This window comes from Triticum aestivum, chromosome 4D (assembly GCF_018294505.1).
Source record: "Triticum aestivum cultivar Chinese Spring chromosome 4D, IWGSC CS RefSeq v2.1, whole genome shotgun sequence".
Taxonomy (NCBI): Eukaryota; Viridiplantae; Streptophyta; class Magnoliopsida; order Poales; family Poaceae; genus Triticum; species Triticum aestivum.
The window spans coordinates 504,032,125-504,055,029 of NC_057805.1; the positions used below are offsets into that span (position 1 = coordinate 504,032,125).

General features: G+C 41.0%; 1 protein-coding gene across 1 annotated transcript; it reads right to left on the reverse strand.

The window, feature by feature from the left end:
* Window positions 1-5,021: 5,021 nt before the first annotated feature.
* On the reverse strand, window positions 5,022-7,296 carry LOC123100631 (probable L-gulonolactone oxidase 1). Its single transcript, XM_044522525.1, has 2 exons — window positions 6,628-7,296; window positions 5,022-6,230 (listed from the first exon to the last, which is right to left on the reverse strand). The coding sequence occupies exons 1-2, from the start codon at window positions 7,294-7,296 to the stop codon at window positions 5,160-5,162; spliced, it is 1,740 nt and encodes a 579-aa protein (XP_044378460.1). The 3' UTR covers window positions 5,022-5,159.
* Window positions 7,297-22,905: the final 15,609 nt, after the last annotated feature.

Below are 22,905 nucleotides of genomic sequence, written 5' to 3' on the forward strand. Positions count from 1 at the left end.
TGTATAAAAAACGTGGACATCAAAACATATATTTGAAAAAGAAAATTTTAATCATGTACTTGAAAAATGTAACAGTGTATAAAAAAATGCTTCTTATGTATACAAAAAATGTACAATCTGTATGAAAAAAAAGTTGACATAAAAAATCTGAAAAATATTTAAACGTATATTTGAAAAAGCTTTAAAGTGTATAAGAAAATTGTTTCTGATGTATACCGAAAATGTACAATCTGTATGAAAAAAAGTATACATCAAAAGATATATCTAAAAAAATGTTAATCTTGTATATGAAATATATTTAATGAGTATAAAAAATGTTCCTACTGTATATGAAAAATGTAAAATATGTATGACAAAAAAGTGGACATCAAAACATATATTTGAAATAAATGTTAATCATGTATTTTTAAACTGATAAGCGTGTATAAAAAACTATTCCTGGTGTATACAGAAAATGTGCAACATACATTAAATACAAGTAGATGTCAAAAACATGTATTTAGAAAAAACTAATTCTGTATTTAGAAAATATTAAACGTTCATATAAAAATATTCCTAATGTATTCGAAAAATGTTTATTTTGTGTGGAAATGTTTTTATTTCCATTTAAAAAATCACCATGTATTCGAGAAAGTGTTGACCATGCATTTAAAAAAGGTTTAAAAACAGGTACATTGAAGAGAATAAGTGCACATCACGTATTTTAAAAATGTTCATGTGTCAAAAAAATGTTTCACTTGTGCTCTAAAAATGTATATTGTGTACTTAAAAAGTATACATGTGTTGAACCAAAAGGTAACCTATGAAAACAGTTAAAGACAAAGAGAAACGAAGAAACCAATGAAAACAAGGAAAGAAACAAAAAAATCCGGAGTAAACCAATGAAAAAGATTGGAAATAGTGGAAAAGTAAGAAAGAAACAAAGAAAACATAGAAAAAACCAAGAAAGTAACAAAGTAACTGAAGAATCTTAGAAAAAAGCAAGAAAAGAAAAAAACAGTGAAAACCGAGAAAGCAACCAAGAAACCAAAGAAAAAGAAAGGAACGAAGAAACTGGAGGAAAAAAAAGAAAGGAATAACAAAAACAAAAAAGAAAAAGCAAAGAAAACCGAAGTAAAACCACTACAAAACAATGGAAACAGTGAAAACCAAAGCAAAACAGTCGAAACAATGGAAACCAAAGAAAGTTGAAGAGATCCAGAAAAACCAAAGCAAACCATTACGAAAAAGGGAAAATGGTGAAACGATGCTATTGTACCGGGCCGGCCTAGTAGTGTAGCGGGAGGAGAAACGCCTCAGGTGAGGGGAGCGTGTACATCTCGCTATAAGTGAGATATAGCTCCCACATCAAACTGAGAGGTGAGTGTATGTCTTCCTTGTTGCGGGATGGACACATTACCTCTAAATGGGCCAGGCCCAACATGCTATCCCGCCTTTCAACGAGTCTACGCAAAGCTGCAAACGCACGAGCAATTTCTGTTTTTCTTCTGACTTCCCCCCTTTTTTGCTAAATTCTGAAATTTTATGTAAAGATATTAAGATTTTCTTTACTGGAAATCTCTGATGTGTATCAACAAATTTGTTCTCTTTTCTAGCATAATACAATAGGGAAAACCCCTACTGTGTCTCATTTTTTATTAGTAAATGGGTATGTTCAAATGTGTGGTTGTGTCATTACAAAGGAATTCACACTGTATCTATCCATGCTTGCATGCCATCCTGTAGACTTGGTTTGGCCTTTCTTATCACGACTTGGAAACTTTCCTTGAAAGCATATATGCATTGGTTCAGATTCAGATCTTCGTGGTTAATGATGATAACATTTCTGTGATTCCATCTGCTCCAGCATCCTGTGATTAGTGCTGGATATATTAGCATACTTTTTATTAATCTAATCCACAAGTAAATAATAAACATGGCATCCATAGTATGCAACTCATACCGATACCTAAACATATGAGCACGTAAGGAACATAGAACCGAATCATCCATGAACGAAGCATATACGGCTAGCACATGAACAAGTATGTAGGGGATGAACAAGTCATGCCCTCTAGGCTAGGGCCGCCGCGGTGGCAGCAGCTTCGGCTTTCTCCGCAACCTTCTTTGGCGGTGTCTTCTTTAGCAATGGCGTTGGTGTTGGGGGAGTAGTGGAAGCAGAGGATGAGTACGAACACGAACCGGGAGCAGTCGCATCGAGATGCTCCCCAAAAAGCTTATCGCCCTTCTCCTGGTGCAGGATCTCGAAGGACGTGGCTCCAGAGGCCTGCTCTCCCGTTCGGCTGTGCACGCGGACGAGATGGGATCGCTGGAGGCACGTCGGTGAGAGGAACAGTGGATGACGACTAGGGTTGCACGAGGAGGGAGTGAGTGTGTTGGCTGCACTGGCCAGCGCCTCCAATATATATGCCGTCAGGTAGGGAAGCAAACGGCCCACGGTCCAACGTCTTGGACAATGTCACATCCATTAGTGTCTTGTTAATTACACCAGGATTAATTAAATGTTCCCGATCAGCAAAAATAGAGCACACACATAGGTCTGAACTCGGCTCAGCTCACTCACGACGTGCGGGCGAGGCGAGGTGGCCGGCGGAGGAGGAGCACACGTGTACCACTCCTCTTCTCAAGATCCCAATGGCTAGTGGAAGAGGAACCCTTACAAAGGGTCTCAACTCTCCTCAACTTGTGAGGTGGTACTGAACTTCCCACCACTTGTCATACACCTACATGGGCCTTAGAGATAAACCATTAATTATTGTCTTATATATGGGCCAAGGCCCATCTATAATTCAACATTGAGCACCTCTTTGAAGCAACTGAAATTCATTTTGTTTCTGCCATTGATCAACATCTGAATAGTATCTAGAGTAGATTAGTGTTCCATTCCATCCCAAGATATAGCCAGAAGTTTTCGCTGAAATCACATCTAAAGAACAATTGCATAAGATCCTCAGTGCAAGCTTCATCACATAATACACATTCATAACTGTGAATATGAAAGCTTTTCCCCCACATAAGTTCTCTAGTGCTTAATCTGTATTGTATGAGAAGCTAGAAAAACAACCTCTGTTTAAGCGGAACAGAGGATTTTCAGACCCACTGAAAAGGTGCAGTAGCTTTTTGAGGATTGCCAATGAGAGTGTTATAAACCCTCCTATTTGAATATTTGGTACGTTGTCCTCGAAACTTCCATATGTCTGGAGTGAGATCCATGTTTAGGTGTTGATTGAAATATGTAGCTCATGATATTGCTGAAGGGGAATAGTAGATAGTGGAAGATGAAACATATTATAAAAGTTGTTTTGTGTGTATTCATATTCTTTCCATACTGAAATGTCATTCTCCTTGGCATAAAAATGTAGCCTTTTTTTTTGCTTACCGGCATAAGAATGTAGCTCCAGCAATTTTGTTCACATCGGCCAAGAAAGTTCGCGCATTTTTAGTGAAGTGTTTATGGCATTTGGCAAAATATTCATGATATTTTAAAAACGTTCGTACCATTCAACCTTTTTTTCCACAAGTTTTAAAAACTGCACTTTAAAAAATGTTTGTAGCATTCAAGGAAATGTTACAGACATTCAATAAATGTTCACATCTTTAAAAAAACATTCATGATAATATTTATAAATATTCGTTAAATGTAAAAGGGTGTGCAATGAAAAATGTCGATAACATATAAAATATGTTCACGATGTATTGTGAAAGACATTTAGTCGGATATTCCCTTTTGCTCCTTTTGATTAACAAATGTTTAACATACATTTAAAAATGTTTCACGTGTATCTGAAAAATGTTCAATGTGTATTTGAAAAATGTTCAACATGTATGTGAGAAAATGTTATTCAAAAATGAAAAATAAAACCCAAAATATAAAAATCAGAAAGAACCCGATTAAACCTCTAAAAAATATATAAAAGGAAAATAAAACACCTGAATGGAACCTTGGCCAAAGCCGCACTAAACCGACATCAATACCTCCACCTCGTCGACTACTTGGCCATGTCCCTAAAAAAACTTGCCATAAGTGAGTGTTATATCCGCCTTGAAATAGCGCGAGAGCTATGTCTCACCTAGTGCGTGACTGTGTACCATCTTTTTGTATGAGATTGTTAGGATGGGCGGCCCAATATAATGCGTTTAGTTAGTGGTTCTGCAACGGTTTGTGGAATCTTCTATCGGTTTTGGCAAGGTTTCATAAGTTGTTCTTTTCCCTTTTCTGTGTTTTTCTTTTCAGTTTTCATTACCTTTTATTTTGGTTCTTTATTTTTGTTTTTTTCTGTTCATTTCTTATTTTCCTTTTTGTTTCAAATAGATGTCTACTTTTGACACCTTCTTCATTTTTTCCTATACACGTTAAACATGTGTTCGACGCACATCGAACATTTTTCAAATACATGATGACCATTTTTTTTCAAATATATGTCTTTTTTGGAATAATTATTAAGCATTTTTCAAATATATTTTAAACACTTTTCCGTACACGTTGAGCATTTTAATTACACGCGAGACATTTTCAGATACAGCTTGACCATTTATTAAAATACATGATCAACATTTTTCATATACACGTTGAACATTTTCTGAATACACATTTTGTAAATTTCATATACACACTGAATATTTTTTTGATACATATTGAAAATTTTCCAAATATATGATGCATACTTTTCAAATACATGTTAAACATTTTATAAATACATTGAGATTTTTTTTGGATTGTGCGTACAAATTGTTTACATTGCATGAGCTTTTTTTAGATGCATGGATATTTTTTAGGTATGCACTCCTTTCTATATTAATGAATACTACAAAACAATTGATTGGCCGACATAAAATTGCGTGCAAGAAAACCATATCAGCATGTAACATAGCAAATAATTTAAAGATTTTTTCCCATGCAACCATTCTAATTAACTTGGGAGCTGGAATGCATTGTCAAAGGACAACAGAACAGAGTTACAACAAAATATAAACTGGAATGAAGAACACTAGTGTATCAAACCAACCAACAATCATACCGGTGAAAGAACAACTTCACATAGGACACTTTTTATTATCGCCACGGGACACACATAAACCTGACAAGCAAAAGCATAATGTTCACAAAAGTATCCAAGGATATGCAACAGAAATAATTTCAACGCAACCACCTAGACACATCAGATGGGTTGGAACGAGCAGACCCTTGCCTCCGTGTACACCTTCCCAGGGCGGCAGTAGTAGCCCTGCTCCGGTGCACAATGCGAGTCTTCTGAGCAGACGCAAAGCCCCTCAATGGCGCAACCCTTCTCGACAATTATCGGGCTCCCATTAATGCCGAGCACCTGGTTACTCCATTCGCTGGAGAAGATCCCATCGGGGTCGTACCTTCCCTTCACCTCTAGGAACTTGCCGGCCTCGGGGTACTTGGCAATGACACCTTCAAAGGCAAAGTTGCGGTTTTTTCCCCAGTGAGGGATGGCGCCATATTTGCGTAGCGCCATCTGTTGGAGCTCGTCGAGCACACCAGAGTATGGGTTGGGCTCGCCCTTGGTGTAACTCCGGTAGTAGGTAATATCAAAGTCGATCGAGTCCTCCGACTTGCCGAGGTAGGCAGAGGATGCCTTGATATAGCGGAGGAGAATACCCAAACCGGCATCGATTCCACAGAAGGCCTTCGGGTTGCTGTTACGGAGCTTCTTCATGTCGGCGATGAATGCGGATACCCTAGAGAGCGCGATGCTGTAGGCATTGTTGTAGAAGAAGATTCCCCGGATGCGGGGATCCCACGGACATGTGGTGAGGAGTGTGTCTTCTGGGCTGTCGAGACACGAACTGGACGCTTGGATGTGGTGCTGGAATCCTACCACAGGGTACCCCATGAACAAGCTGCCGTTGTTTGTGAAGCCATATGCTGCCTTCTCAAACAGCGATACTGACGTGGGTGCCTCCTTGCACCGAGCGACGGTGTTGTTCTTCTTCTCAAGAAGCTCCTGCATGACTCTACCGCTGATGAGATCGGCCGTCGAACTGGAGCGGAAGGCCAGGTAGTCATTGAGGCCGTTACCCGCTGACGTGATGGCCACGCGATCGTCCTTACGGTAAATCACATTGCGCTGCTGTGGCAGCCACACCATATCGCCAAATTCGTGGAGGTCACCCCACACGACGGCCTGCTCTGCCATGTCAGAGTCATCGCGTGTCACGAACGTCACCGACCGCTTGAACATCGGCTCCAAGGCCAGTGTAACCTGCACATATCCATGAAAAAACGATTAAAAAATCTGGAGAGAAACAATTAATTAACTTGTGCACAAAAGAGAGTAACAATTCGGTTTGGTTTTAATAATAATTCTTAAACAAAACATTTATTCTTAGAGTACACATTTTGCAGCAGATATACACATACCATACCACATGTCATGGCATATGTGGGCAACCTAATAAAACGAAGGGTGCAAACCAACCTGTAGTTGGATGATTAGAGGGACTATGGTATTCCCAGTCCACCAGGGTTCAAGTCCTGATGCTCGTATGTACGTTTATAGGGGTGATGTATGCACGTGTATATGAGCGCTTGCGTCTGTACTGTGTTAAAAAAACGAAGAGTATATATATGCATGCAAAGACATCTCTTGAGCCACGTACCTGGGAAACGACGCCCAGGACACCGAGGGAGACCTTGGCCGCGTCGAGATCAGGATGGTCGGCGCAGAGCTCCCGTACCACCGCGAACCCTTGGCTCCTCGGCGCCGGCGTGACGATCCTCATCCCGACCACGTACTCGTGCACGGCGCCGCCCTTACCCTTGAGCGAACTGCCGTGCGCGCCCGTGGCCAGCAGGCCTCCGATGGTGAGCCCCGACCAGTAGGGCGAGTGCGGCAGCGCGAGCCCTGCCTCAGCGGCCGCCTGGATCAGGTCGCGGAGCACCATGCCGCTTTCCACCGTCATAAGCCCTTTGGCGACGTCGACGCTTACCACCCGGTTGAGCCGCTCCGTGCTTATGATGGTGCCGTCGCGGCCGCCGGGGCAGGCCAGCTTGGGGAAGCTGTGGGAGTGCTTGGTGGCCACCTTCACCTTGCGCTTGGCCGCCGCGGCGGCTGCCACGGCGGCGACTAGCTCCTTCTCGGTGCGCGGGAAGGTGGCGCTGGCCGCGCGGCAGACGGTGCGGTCCGGGAAGGAGCCGTACGCGTTGGAGACAGTGCAGTCCGACGTGCCGTGGGCACAGACCACGGGCTCCGGCGGAGGGCTCGAGCCAGCGAGGCCGACCAGAAGGAGCACCAGGAGGAGAACCGTAAGCACCCGGCCACCCTCCATTGCTCAGCTCCTGCAATGTCTTGAGATGCTAGCTACTACTTATATAGTTAGCTCACGGCACGGTATGCAGCACATTCCTCCCTTGTTAAATCGTCCCGTAGCGGAACACGTAACCATCTGCACAAAGTCAATGGATTGATCACAACCCCGCAAAAAAAAAAAAGGATTGATCACAAATGCAGCATATGATTAGATGGATGAAGATTATCCACCTCCGGTGGGTCACTACTACGGAACAGGCAAGCAAGCAGTGGCGGGCGCAAACAACCTACCAGTCGGTGCGCGCGTGTTTTCGGAGCAAACGGCCCAAATGTTTTTACCGAATATTGATGGCTTTAATTATGCTTCGTCTTGTATTTCATGCATGCATGTGGTGTTAGGTTTTTTTTTTCTTGCGTGAAATGCATGTGGTGTTAGTTGTGTGCATACGCTATGCAGAGGTCGCGTGCAAATTCGCCACAAATGCACCATCTTGATGCAGCTGCCACATAATACATTTTAGGGGATATTATTCATAATTCAAAACATTTTAGGCAAGGAGTGTAAAATACGTGTGCATTATTGCTCTCCTTCCAGAGGTCAAAGCTAGGATCAATCCATCATCAGCAAGTTATGACTAGTTTTTGGTACTACTAACTAGCCTAAAACGCCGTCTTATCTTTTGAGACGGAGGAGAAGGTTGTTGTAGACTACGTACACTCATTCCCTGGACGAATCATATCCTACCACCGATCAACGAGGACCGCCAAGATAGTGCAGATGGGACGTCATACTTGTGAAGACTATGAGATTTTGAATGCAAAAGCAAGCCGCGCGCGGCCGAGTATAATAGAAGTGGCCAAGACATTATTAATTCTCCCCTTGATTATATATACCTTTAGGCCAATTATCCTTAGGAAATCACGGGCAAGATGTGCCACATATGGGCATGACAGCTCACAAGTCAACTCGCATGTTGCTAACGACTTATCTAGCTTGGGTGGTCGTCCCCAATCGTCGATTCACATTCAACTACTTTTGATTGAAACCTTTCAACCGAAGACTTAGGGGGTGTTTGGTTCAGAAGTCCTAGGACTTTTTCTAGTCCCAGGGACTAATCAAAAAAGACTCTCTAGTAGAGTCTTTTTCTAGTCCCTGTAGAAAAAGTCCCTCCCGTTTGGTTCCTAGGGACTTTTTAGGGACTTTTTCTAGTCTCTGGGACTAAAAAGTCCCTGAACCAAACACCCCCTTAGAACTTCTTACTAAGGGCTCATTCAATGCGGATGATATTAGAGGATTCCGACAGGATTTCCACCCACGGAAATTTCTCCTATGTTATCATTCGTTTTAAAGGAATAGAGGTAGTACTATATTCATTGTGGTTGTGTGTGTATACTAGTGCAAATTCGACTATTAAGCCTCCAAAACGTACAACATGTCTACATAATATGATCTCAATCTATGTCATAATTGGTCGTGATGTTTTTTGACTGATCAACTACATATGTCTATACTCATATTTATGTCTTCGCTTAATGAGAAATACTTACTTGCTAACCTATGAACCCTGCCTAATTTCCACGTAAGGAAACTCTCACAATCTACTTTTTGACCCATTTTAGAGCACATTTGTTGCATAGTAACTCATTATATCATGTCCCATTGAGCCAATTGCATGAACATTATGCATGATTTTAGTTTGCACTCGTATTAACCTGAGCATTGGAGAGTCTTTAGTTTTTATTAGTTTCTTTGTTTTGTTGTATTTGTAGGTAATTTTGAACTGGCTGATGCCGCGTCTGGATACTGTCATTAACACGGGGCAGGACTGGCTACTTCACCTGTTGGATCGCTGCAGCGAAGATGAGCACCTGCCACACCAGAAGATGAGCTCATGAGATATTGGCACACATAGCATGTACACAATGAGCTAACACACCAGAATCTCCCATGTGTATCCGCCAACGCCCCAACATGGACGTGACCAAAGGGAAGATGGTTTTGAGTTATGACCACATGCTCAGGCCACCGGAGAGCTGGACCAAACCCCCGGAGGGATGCTGCAAGCTGAACCTTGATGGAGCTTTTGTCGCAACAGATGGATCAGGGGCGGAGGTACGATCTTTCATAATCATCAAGGCGTTGTGGTATTTGCATCCTGTCGCTACCTGTCGAGGTGCTCCAGCGTGCCTGAAGCAGAGCTAGCAACATGCATGGAGGGCGTGGCTGTCAGACTTGAATAGAGCTCGAACCCCCTTATCTTGGAGACCGATTACACCACTGCGAGTGCCATGATCACTGAAGCACCAGTTAATAGATCACCGAATGCATCGCTAGTGGAGGATAAACACTTGTTGGTACTTAGGCGTTTACATGTGATACCACATGTTAGGAGAGAAATAAACACTATCAGCTGATGGCTCTATATTTTACGCATTTTTAGAGTTCATTTGTTGCATGTTCTCTCCCTATATTACGTCTCATTGAACCAAATATGTGTCTATTATGCATGATTACCGGTCTTTGCACTTATCATTGTGAGCATTGTACATTTGTGTGTTTATTTGGTTTTTATTAGTTTTCTTTGTTTTCTTGTGTCTATAGGTGTATTGGAGCACCCTAGGACCAAGCAAGATGACATAATCAAGGATGGGTTCAATACAGAGACACCCAAGGGGCAGACTTAGCCATTTCAGAGGGCGGAAAAAGTCATTTTTCAAAGTTATCCAAATAAAGATCTAAGGCCCAAAATGGATCAACGTCGTTCATATGAATCCAACGATCACAAGAACGTCAAATTCTGAGTTCGTATGAAGAAATGGCGGCCGTTTTACCGGAGAAGGTCAGAACAAAATACGACGTTTCATGCGACCGTGGCCGGTCGTTTGGATGGTCATATGACGTGCACGCAGCTCCAAAAGTTGTCTCTCCAGAAGCGATTCTACATTGATTTCATCTCCAATTGTTCCCATGGGATCCTTGGCTCATAATGAAGGGATTGGGAGAAGATAAGGCTCATATTGAGCCCTTGGATGACCACATAAACGGAGGAGACACCTCGAGGCCTTCATATAAGCACCTCCAACCCTAGGCGCCTCCATTCTCCTCCATCATTCATTCAATGTAGCTACCATCCATCTCTATTATTGCTCCAAGACCACCTCCATAGAGAAGAGAAGGACCAAGCCAAGAGGAAGAAGAAGGGGCGCCTCCTTCGGGCCGGTGCAGTCTTCATCACCGGTACCGCCACCACCACGTGCACCGGCCTTCGGGCCGGTGCCGCTGCCGTCATCGCTGCCGCCATGCTCCTCTCCTCCACCGGCTTCGTGTCGGCTTGTAACTTGTCTTCTCCCTCTCCTATGTTTGAGTAGTTATGTAGAGGCCGGGTGTGTGCATGGGTGTGTGCATGGCTGTGTCCATTTCAGTTATACACATGCCAGGTGTAGTACTTAAATATTTAAGTAATAAAGCGCCCTTTATAAAAAATGTTTGAGTAGCTGTATTAGTTCTTGAGGAATTGGATGAACCCTTGCATGATTAGTAGTTTGTTAAATAAGCAATCCAATCATTCTCTTTATATGTATTCTTTTGATTGTCTCATGGTGTTGTGAAGGGCGCCCACACAGCATTAGCCACTTATGGACTTGAGGTGATTTATGTTGGTGAGCAGGCTAGTCGTGGAGGTTAGGTGGTGACAATCCTATTCTCCCTTCGTCTCTGGTCATTGCAATAGTGATTAGTGCAGAACCCCTGAACTTAAGGCCGTGACCACGGGGAGTTCACTCCCCTTAATCATCGTTGTGATAACCGGAGTGGGGAAGCACGATGGTGCCACGAGTGTACGCGGTAACCAGAGTGTGGATGCGTACTTTATTGGCTCCGCTCACGTGAGATCATATACAAGTGGATTAGTGATACAAATGGAGAGTCATGTCTTTCATGTGTTGTCGGCATCATACTTGTGGTGATGACTCTAATTCCCTTGAGAACGTTTACTACTCAAGCACCGTTCACGTAGTTTAGTCTCTTTACTTTTCTGTCTTTTATTTCTTGTTTGTAGTTCAGTAAACACTATCCTTTTATTTATCTTCCTAGCAACTTACTGTAATAGGCTATTTCCAAACTACGGTTTGGGTGCATACATAGCTACATAAGTGATAGCGTAGTTGCGGAGTTTGTTATTCCTTCCTATTTGCTCCCTGTGGGTTCGACACTTCACATATCATGAAAGTGCTACAAAAGCCCTGTGCATTTCCAGGTCATCAAGCATTTTCAGGCGCCATTGCCGGGAGCATAGCGCTGGGTTATTACTTACCCGCTCGCATATAGTTTATTTATGTTTGTTGCCACTTAACAAAAAATACCAAAAAAACGTCTTGCTTTGAGATGTCTTTTGCAGGAATTAGAATGGCTGCAAGAAAACAAAACGAAGACAGAGGAATGATATATGCTCAATACCCATATTCATTTGAAGGTATTGAAGTGGGTAATTATTTGGAGGCATTGGATTATTGCGCTAAAGGTATATTTGCATAATCCATCATTTCGTGAGCATTGCAAGTCCAATTGCCATATGAGCTTCAGCTACAAATTTCACCCTAACCCTGTTGTAGCAGCATATAACCGTGGCTACTACATGTTTGATTATGTTGAAATTTATGAGGAACTAATGCTCTATTCAGAACATTAGAACTTATGAACGGGTGAAGGAGCTCTCTCTACAACATGAAGAGGTCTTGAAACACATGGTTTGTTGGAGAGTATTCATAAATGGTGTATTACTAACAACCTCCATAATGCCCCTTTTATTAAAGATTATGATAAGCGGACTGTCGCTTCCCAAGCCTCTATGTTGCAGGAACATAACCTCATAAAAGAATATGAGGAGATAATCGAGCGATGGGAACGACCACCTTCCAACAACTCCTGCCGATCATGGTGAATTCCTAGACACCATTAATGCCCAGCTCGATGATCATTTATCATATCTATGTTCTATTAGAGCTTTCATGGAACCTATTGAAACAATGCTTGAATATTCTCCACCGGAGGATATAGTGAGGGCTCATGTTCAAAGATTATTATTATTAGAGATGAACTAGATATTGGCATTGTTCCCGATGTGCCTCCCATGACTCCTTTTGATGAAACATCAATTGGCATTCATCTTAGGAATGAGATAGCAGAAAAAGAGGATGAGTTGCTTGCATCTAACATTCTTAAGAAGTTGATCCCCACTAATTCCAATTCTCTTAACATGCACAATGTCCACATCAGCATCCATGCCACATCACCAATTCAGTTCCCACTACCACTTGCAATCCTTCCACGTCAACAATTATCAACATGCAGTGTTCCACGAAAACAGATTTGCCACCTCAGCTTTCTAGAAAAAGAATAAAAGTTACCTCAAAGAAATCGTGTGATTTAGGAAGCTACCGATCGTTTCCCCTTCTACGTGACCTCCAGGCTTCAGTAACGGACGAGTCCATTTAATAGACGCCATAGGGAGAGCTGTTTGTGTCACAAATCCGCATACGCTGCAGCCTCCACCATGCGTAGAGTTCGCCAAGGCAGCCCCAGCCAGATCTAGTGTGGGATCACCGCCGCTGCCATCTGCCGAGAAAGTGAGAAGGGCAGAGCTTCTCTCTCGCCGGCTAGACTTAGGCACGTAGCCTGCCCCCCCCCCCACGAATCCAAGTGAGACGGCCAGGTCCATCGATTAGAGGAACAACACCGGCTTCGGGACCAAGATGCCTCCCTTGCAGCCTACACGCGCCCAGCACCGGCGGCCCGGCCACCTCCAAGTGTGATGACTCCGTTTCCTCAAGGACGACCTCCCAACACGATGACGCCGCCGGATCTCAAATGACCTCAGGCGCCCCCGCTACACTTTCCCTTTGTGGAGTTGCATCGTTCTCATCGTCTCCCACCACAACTTGGTATCCCCTCCTTTGCTCTAAGATCATTTCATGTTGGCCAGGTCACATACAGTTAATCATGTTTTCTCTTGCATTGTTGATCCCAAAAGGACATATGATGTATCATGGTTACAACTACAGATGCATACCAATATGATTATTTCCCATATGTTCGAGATCTTTGTCTCTCTCTCTCTCTCTCTCTCTCTCTCTCTCTCTCTCTCTCTTTTAAACTTGCAGAGCTTTCACTTTGTCATATGAAGTGGGTAAGGACATTGGTCTGATTGCCAAGTTCATTTGAAATACCAAAGATAGAAAGGAGCGGATCACAGATTTCGGTTTAAATAGCAAAGATAGAAAGGATTACATATTAAATAGAAAAGATGTACTAATGTGTTGATATTGTACTAACAAACTTTCTTGATCTATATTGCCATCTAAAAGATCAAGACCTATATTACATATTAAAAGTATGCTCCCGTTTAGTAATTTATCAATACGTCAAGTATATCACTGACTCCAAATGGTTGCTTTGTGCTGGAAAACTACTTCATGTCTGCACTATAGATGAGGTGTAACCGAGGCGCTGCAGGCTGCACCTAGCTTTATATCTATCTGATACAATCATCACCCAGTTATAAAAGCTTCCTGATTTGATTTGTAAACTTCATTGTTCACTCTGGAATCTGGACTTTATTTGCAAGGTAACGATATGTTCCACCTACTAACATGAGAATAGGTCAACGTTACCTATTTGACTTCATTTGGCTACATCAAAAAGTTACATAAATATGTTGACTCCTCCATGGATGTTATTCAATGTATCGGCACCTACCTGCTATCATGACAGATATATGAACCGATAGGGTATCTATTTTGCGACACAAATATGTTTTGTTTTCCTCTAGGGTCATCTCTTTCTTAAGCTTTGTTATTCAGCATGTTGCTGAATTAGAACATCTTTTAGAATATATATCATTAACGCCTATTTCGATGTTGTTTATTGGTGGTTGTTCTAGGTCATTCATAATCCATTGCAATATTTGATCAGGTTTGTTACGTCTTTGGTCTACATTTAATCATCCATTTGAGTTTCCCAAGTGATCATACATATATTATATGATTTTTTTAAGGAAGCATATATCGTCTGATAATTCACACTTTTTAGTCTATAATAGTATAAGGACATTTAGACTATTAACCCGTAAGTATTACTTTAAGGTTGAATTGCCTTCTGTATTGCAGAGTTCTATTTTAGTGGCCAACTCCTTTTCTGATTTTACATTAAAATTTCTCTATTCATTCCTTATTGTTCTGACCTACATGGCAATCTTTGCCACTTAAACATAGAAAATAATAACCAGTTGTCTATGGTTATTTATTTTTTGCATCACTAGATGCGAAGGGATCAATATATCAACTCACTATGTAAATTTCTATCTAATCTAGGACTTTTTCATTTTTCTATCGGTGCAGACTTAATGGGTTGTTCAATTTTTTTTCTGAATTTGCGTGCGGGAATGGCCCAATGTTTTCACAAAGAGCAGTGAAGTGGGTGCTCTAACATTCCTCTTTTCTTTGCTTTGGAATTCTTTATCCTAGATTACAATTGTGCCTTATGTCGGGACCAGATCATGTCAGGCAATATTGTTGTACCTTTCATAGGATTGTTTACTGCCTTGCAATGCTGGAACTTTCTTTGGTTTGCATGAAGAACAGGCATCTTAATAATGGGAGATATGGAAATTGTTAAATGAGAGATCAATAAACTATTTTCCATGGAAATTGCCAGTCAGGGCGTACTGCATTAAGAAACCACCGTTGTTGATGGAATCCAGAGGACTAGAAGGTCATTTAATTTCACTAGTGCAGAACCGGGCTATAGCACCGGTTCGTAAGGGCCTTTAGTAAGGTCCCCCCCCTTTAGTACCGGTTCGGCACGAACCGCCACTAAAGTGCCACCACGTGGCACGAGCCAGGCCCGGGTGCGGGGAGACCATTAGTACCGGTTGGTAACACCAACCGGTACTAAATGTTTGGGGTGGTTTTGGTTTTATTTTTAATTTTCCCTTTAGTTTTGTGTTTTCAATTTAATTTAGAGATTGTTTTTACATTATAATGAGTTGTTAAATCATTCGGTGAAAGTACCGCAGATTAGTTTCGACTGGATGCATGGATCCTAGCTAAGTGATCAAGTATATGCCATATCCATATTACTTGATCACCTAAAGTGGTCAAGTAATATGGATATGGCATATACTTCATCACTTAGCTAGGATCCATCCAGTTGAAACTAATATGCGGTTTCTTTAATAAATGATATAATAACTCATCATCATCATCATCATAGTAATATAGAAACTCTTGCATCATATCATCACCAACAACAGTATACTAGCTAGCTAAAAATCATCATAGTCGTCATTACCACTATTTGAGATTAAGTTCAGGACGAAGAACACAGACATGAGAGGACAAGTACTAATTAATTAAGAGCATGAACTAGCTTATAATCACTCCTGCTGCTCTCTCCCGGGTAAAATAGCATAGAACATGTATAGCTCTCCTGACTCATCATATTGGAGCATGCAGATGAACCTGTCTCCTAATCGTGGGCTACGCTTCTGTTTGCTGCCCCCTAGTACTTCTCTGCGATCGTTAACAATTTTGCTCCAATCTTTCACTATTAAGCATTCCTCGCTTTTAGAAATCCTGAATGCACTCATGTGCATTGTAGGATGTCTTGGCCGTAAGCTAATCATTGACATGCGACCTTTAGTACCGATCCACTGAGGCACAACTGTCATCGGGAATCCCTGTTTAAGAACATCGTATAGTAACATTACTTAGCAATGAAGTTTAGCTTGAAAAATAATGTATGCAAAAGATGCACCGAGGACAAATAGTAAAAATCTACCATCTTTCCTAAATAGATGTGACCGTAGTTCAATACGACCACTATTGGTCGCACGTTCTGAGTACTAAGATTTCCAAATTTAGGAAAATAATTTGTCTTGACAGCATCAAGATCCTCAAGCCATGAAACAGACTTATCTCCTCGCAATTTAGTTCAACCCCGGGATAGTGGACGGTCATGTCTACCAAGCGTCGGACATGTTTGCTTGAGTTGTCAACTATTTTTGAATAAACAATATCGAAGACATAAATATGGTTGAGAAACTCACATAATGGTAGAACTGGAGGCGTCTGCACATCGACCCAAATGTCTCTATTACCTTCAATATCATCTTCGGGATGAATATCAAAGGTGATAAACATATCAGGCTCAAATGCATAAGCCTTGCATAGTGCTTGCCAAGTTTTGCATTCAAAATAGGTGTAGGTGTCTGCATTGTATAAATTGACGTTGAAGGTATAACCATGTTTGGTCTTCAAGTAAACTCTCTTTACCTCCATAGTTTTGTTAGGACTGAAACCTATCTTATCCAAGACAAAAATTCTTGCATGGCAGGGGATACGCTAGTAGAATAGTGAAAATTTAAAATTATAAGTTGAAGCAAATGAAGCATAAGTCATGCTTAATTACGAAAGAAGACTTGTCGTTGTGACTTACTGTATGCACTTCGAAGGTCTCATCCAGCTTGATGCTGAAGCGTCTATCATCAACTAGGAAATTTCTGTCGCACAGGCCACGCTGGTCTTCGCAGTATTCGCACATAATGAAATCGTTTTCGTCGTCAGATGACATTTCCTATGTTCATAGTTGAAACATTAATTGATAAACACTTATATTACTAGCTAGCTAGTTCTATATTAATCTTTACCTAATAATAAAGCAATTTGGGTTTCTTTCGTCCGTCATGGCATATTTCAGAAAAGTGCCTGTCTTTTCTTGAAATCAACCCGTCGTCCGGATTTAAGTCACACCCGAACCATTATTTTACATTTTTCGAAAACCCCCCCTGATGTTTTAGGTAATTCATCTGCGGATCATATTTAAGTCAAACAAATGCTTTTTAAAATCATCCATATCTTTTAAACCATAACTCCGATTTGAACATGTTATATATGAAATTTGATTAGAAAAATATGTAGAATATGAATATGAGATTATTTTTACCTGTTAAGTATTTAAAATATTTTTGAGTCAAACCAAATGATTTTCTAAATTATCTGTATCTTTTAAACCGTAACTTCGATTTTAACATATTATATATGAAATTTTATTAGAAAAATGTGTGGAATCTAAATATGATGTTAATTTTACTTGTTAAATATTTTTAAAATATTGTTATGGAAGCAAACTTATAATTTATAACGCAAGATCCTTTTTTTCATACCGGCGGCGATCCGGATTGAAAATAAACACCCCACTATAACCATATATGGAAAAGAAAACATCGATAACTACACATGCATACCTCTGAAAAATGTCGCAAGGGAAAACAACATATTTCTCATCGCGAGAGTGAGAGAAAGTGAGAGAGAGAGAGAGGAGAGAGGGAGAGAGACGCCTTAGCATTAACCATATTTAACACACGTTTTTTGTTGTTTTGAGTGTTTTGTGTGAACAATGAGGCCATCACCGGCGAGGGTAAGAAGGAGGATAAGCGGCAACACAAATATGATGCCTCGCAAAAATAAAGGAGATGGACCTATTGTGGTCTTGAGTGATGGTTGTTGAGTTAAGAGCGTGTGTTATGTTTTCTCTCCCGTTGCAACGCACGGGCTCTTTTGCTAGTTCAACTAATTAATTCAACTAGTTCAATTCTATTAATTCAACTAGTTCAATTCAACTAATTCAACTAAGCACTTAATTACTAAAAATAAACTAGTTCAATTCTATTAATTCAACTAGTTCAATTCAACTAATTCAACTAAGCACTTACTAAAAATAAACTAGTTCAATTCTATTAATTCAACTAGTTCAATTCAACTAATTCAACTAATCACTTACTAAAAATAAACTAGTTCAATTAATTTTATTACTAAAAATAAAGTAGCTATTTCTATATATAGTAAATTTAATATATCTAACATTTGACATTAATATATCTAATTCATCTATAACTATAACAGTATTAAACACTAACTCATCTAACATTAATATCTAGCTAATTCTAATATTCATCTAACATTTGACATTAATATCTAACATATATTTCTATCTAATTCATCTAACATTTGACATTAATCTAACATTTATATAAACTAAGTTTATATAAAAAACTAAAAAACTAAAAACAGAAAAAAATCATTAACAAAAAACAGAAAAAATCATGTGTGTGTGCGCGTGAGGCCGCCGACGCGCGGCAATGCCGGGGCGCGGTCGATCTCTTACAGCGGGGCGACGACGGGGATGGGCTGGGGCGCCGTGACGGGGGCGGGGGCGGCGACGACGGCGGAGGGCGGCGACGACGGCGGCGTGGCGGGGCGGGGCGGCCGGCGGCGACGGCGGAGGGCGCGCGACGACGGGGGCGGGCTGGGGCGGCGACGACGGCGACGGGGACGGGCTGGGGCGCGACGCGGGCGGCGACGGGTTCGGCGACGAAGCGCGCACAACAGGGGCGAAGAACAGATGAACTGAAACCAACCAAAATTTTCGTAAGTGCAGTATATATAGGAGAGGCCATTAGTACCGGTTGGAGCCACCAACCGGTACTAAAGGCCTATTTTGGCCAGGCCAAGCGGCGGGAAGAGCAAACCTTTAGTACCGGGTCGTGGCATCAACCGGTACTAAATACCGACCTTTAGTACCGGTTGGAGCCACGAACCGATACTAAAGTGGGTGCGCTCCCATCCCACGGTGCAGCAAGTTTAGTCCCACCTCGCCAGGCGAAGGGCAGCCACACTGGTTTATAAACCCAGCCCCGGCTGCTCCTTCGAACTCCTCTGTAAAGCAGGCTTCTGGGCCTAACTATGGCGCGCTGCCCTGTGAGCCTGCCGGCCCTTGTGGTCCTGAATTTCCACGTCTGAGGCCTAGCAGGCCCACTGGCCAGCACCCGGACAATCTTTTATATAGTTTTTTTCTTTTCTACATAATTTATTTTCTTCTATTTATTTCTGAGTTTTTTTATATAGTTTTTTTCTTTTCTGCTTTATTTATTTTCTTCTATTTATTTTTGAGTACTTTTTTATATTTTTTTCTTTTCTGCTTTATTTATTTTCTTCTATTTATTTCTGAGTAGTTTTTTATATAGTTTTTTTCTTTTCTGCTTTATTTATTTTCTTCTATTTATTTTTTAGTAAGTTTTTATATAGTTTTTTGCTTTATTTATTTTCTTCTGCTTTAAAATTTTGAATTGCCTTTGTAACAGATGAGTTTTCGTCTGAAACCCTTATACTTCGAAAGAGGTTGTCCAGTTTGTACACGAAGGGCATCCAGTTTCTGCCGTGACCTTCTCTACTTTTTTGCACATGCTATGTGGGTGAAATGATGATACCATGCCAAGTTTCAACCTTTTCAGAGTTCATTTGTACTGCTTTTCAATTTCAGGGTCATTTAGCTCAAAACAAATCAGTAAATGCATTAAAAATAGCAAATTATGTCAGAAAGGGTTGAAAGTTGATGATGTGGCTTTGAATGGCGCCTGCTGAACGCAAAAAAAGTCCGGAGTTGTAATAAGTTATTAAAATTTTGGAATTGCCGGTGTAACACATGAGTTTTCGTCCGAAACCCTGATACTTCAAAAGATATTATCCAGTTTGTACACGAAGTGCATCCAGTTTTTGCCGTGACCCTTTCTACTTTTTTGCACATGCTACGCGGGTGAAATGATGATACCATGCCAAGTTTCAACCTTTTCAGAGTTCATTTGTAGTGATTTTCAATTTCAGGGTCATTTAGCTCAAAACAAATCAGTAAATGCATTAAAAATAGCAAATTATGTCAGAAAGGGTTGAAAGTTGATGACGTGGCTTTGAATGGCGCCTGCTGAACGCAAAAAAAGTCCGGAGTTGTAATAAGTTATTAAAATTTTGGAATTGCCGGTGTAACACATGAGTTTTCGTCCGAAACCCTGATACTTCGAAAGAGATTGTCCAGTTTGTACACGAAGTGCATCCAGTTTTTGCCGTGACCCTTTCTACTTTTTTGCACATGCTACGCGGGTGAAATGATGATACCATGCCAAGTTTCAACCTTTTCAGAGTTCATTTGTAGTGCTTTTCAATTTCAGGGCCATTTAGCTCAAAAAAAAATCAGTAAATGCATTAAAAATAGCAAATTATGTCAGAAAGGGTTGAAAGTTGATGACGTGGCTTTGAATGGCGCTTGCTGAACGCAAAAAAAGTCCGGAGTTGTAATAAGTTATTAAAATTTTGAATTGCCTTTATAACAGATGAGTTTTCGTCCGAAACCCTGATACTTCGAAAGATATTGTCCAGTTTGTACACGAAGTGCATCCAGTTTTTGCCGTGACCCTCTCTACTTTTTGCACATGCTAGGCGGGTGAAATGATGATACAATGCCAAGTTTCAACCTTTTCAGAGTTCATTTGTAGTGCTTTTCAATTTCAGGGCCATTTAGCTCAAAACAAATCAGTAAATGCATTAAAAATAGCAAATTATGTCAGAAAGGGTTGAAAGTTGTTGACGTGGCTTTGAATGGCGCCTATTGAACACAAAAAAAGTCCGGAGTTGTAATAAGTTAATAAATTTTTGAATTGCCTTTGTAACAGATGAGTTTTCGTCCAAAACCCTGATACTTCAAAAGAGATTGTCCAGTTTGTACACGAAGTGCATCCAGTTTTTCCGTGACCCTCTCTACTTTTTTGCACATGCTATGCGGGTGAAATGATGATACCATGCCAAGTTTCAACCTTTTCAGAGTTCATTTGTAGTGCTTTTCAATTTCAGGGCCATTTAGCTCAAAACAAATCAGTAAATGCATTAAAAATAGCAAATTATGTCAGAAAGGGTTGAAAGTTGATGACGTGGCTTTGAATGGCGCCTGCTGAACGCAAAAAAGTCCGGAGTTGTAATAAGTTATTAAAATTTGGAATTGCTGGTGTAACACATGAGTTTTCGTCCGAAACGCTGATACTTCGAAAGAGATTGTCCAGTTTGTACACAAAGTGCATCCAGTTTTTGCCGTGACCCTCTCTACTTTTTTGCACATGCTATGCGGGTGAAATGATGATACCATGCCAAGTTTCAACCTTTTAAGAGTTCATTTGTAGTGATTTTCAATTTCAGGGCCATTTAGCTCAAAACAAATCAGTAAATGCATTAAAAATAGCAAATTATGTCAGAAAGGGTTGAAAGTTGATGACGTGGCTTTGAATTGCGCCTGCTGAACGCAAAAAAAGTCCGGAGTTGCAATAAGTTATTAAAATTTGAATTGCCTTTGTAACAGATGAGTTTTCGTCCGAAACCCTGATACTTCGAAAGATATTGTCCAGTTTGTACACGAAGTGCATCCAGTTTTTGCCGTCACCCTCTCTACTTTTTTTGCACATGCTATGCGGGTGAAATGATGATACCATGCCAAGTTTCAACCTTTTCAGAGTTCATTTGTAGTGCTTTTAAATTTCAGGGCCATTTGCTCAAAACAAATCAGTAAATGCATTAAAATAGCAAATTTTGTCAGAAAGGGTTGAAAGTTGATGACGTGGCTTTGAATGGCGCCTACTGAATGCAAAAATAGTCCGGAGTTGTAATAGTCCGGAGTTTTCAGAGTTTGAGAGGACAGAGTGAGGGTGTAAACATGTAAAAATATACATCAAAAATACATTGATCATCAATGATCTTTTTGTGTACAATCTGAATTGTCAATATGAGTCCTCAACGGTTTAGAAACCGGTGAAGACTCATATTGCGGCCACAAAATCTACACATAGAGTTCAATGAAGACCAAGTGCTTGTCATAGTTTGAGAAGTAACATATTTAAGGTGGTAAAAACCCTGTTAGCCGAGCGAGGTGGGACTAAAAAACCGCTGCAACTAAAAACCTCTAGTACCGGTTTGTGGTATGAACCTGTACTAAAGGCGCTGGTGGGGCCCCAGCCGGACCACGGCATGCCACAGCCTCTTTAGTACCGGTTCGTGCCACGAACCGGTACTAAAGGTTCGCGACGAACCGGTACTAATTAGCTCCGCCCGCCTAGCCGTTCGAACCGGCACTAATGGACACATTAGTGTCGGTTTAGTTACAAACCGATACTAGTGTGCTTCACATTAGGCCGTTTTTTACTAGTGTTTGCTGGATAGTTAGTTTTTATGGTAGTGTATTCTCTCCTCTGAACTCAGAAATTATTTCCATGTGACCAGAAGAAACGTTAATTGATACGTCTCCAACGTATCTATAATTTTTGATTGTTCCATGCTATATTATATTCTGTTTTGGACATTATTGGGCTTTATTATACACTTTTATATTATTTTTGGGACTAACCTATTAACCGGAGGCCCAGCCCAGAATTGATGTTTTTTTGCCTATTTCAGAGTTTCGCAGAAAAAGAATATCAAACGGAGTCCAAACGGAATAAAACCTTCGGGAACGTGATTTTCGGAACGAACGTGATCCAGAGGACTTGGACCCTACTTCAAGACATCAACCAGGAGGGCACGAGGTAGGGGGCGCGCCCTCCACCCTCGTGGGCCCCGTGTTGCTCCACCGACGTACTCCTTCCTCCTATATATACCTACGTGCCCCCAAACTACCAGATACGGAGCCAAAAACCTAATTCCACCGACGCAACCTTCTGTACCCGTGAGATCCCATCTTGGGGTCTGTTCCGAAGCTCCA

Coding starts and splice junctions, on each gene's coding strand:
- LOC123100631 (XM_044522525.1), bottom strand. CDS start 7,296: ATGGAGGGTGGCCGGGTGCTTACGGTTCTCCTCCTGGTGCTCCTTCTG. Junction 6,231..6,627: donor TCCTGGGCGTCGTTTCCCAG/GTACGTGGCTCA, acceptor GGATATGTGCAG/GTTACACTGGCCTTGGAGCC.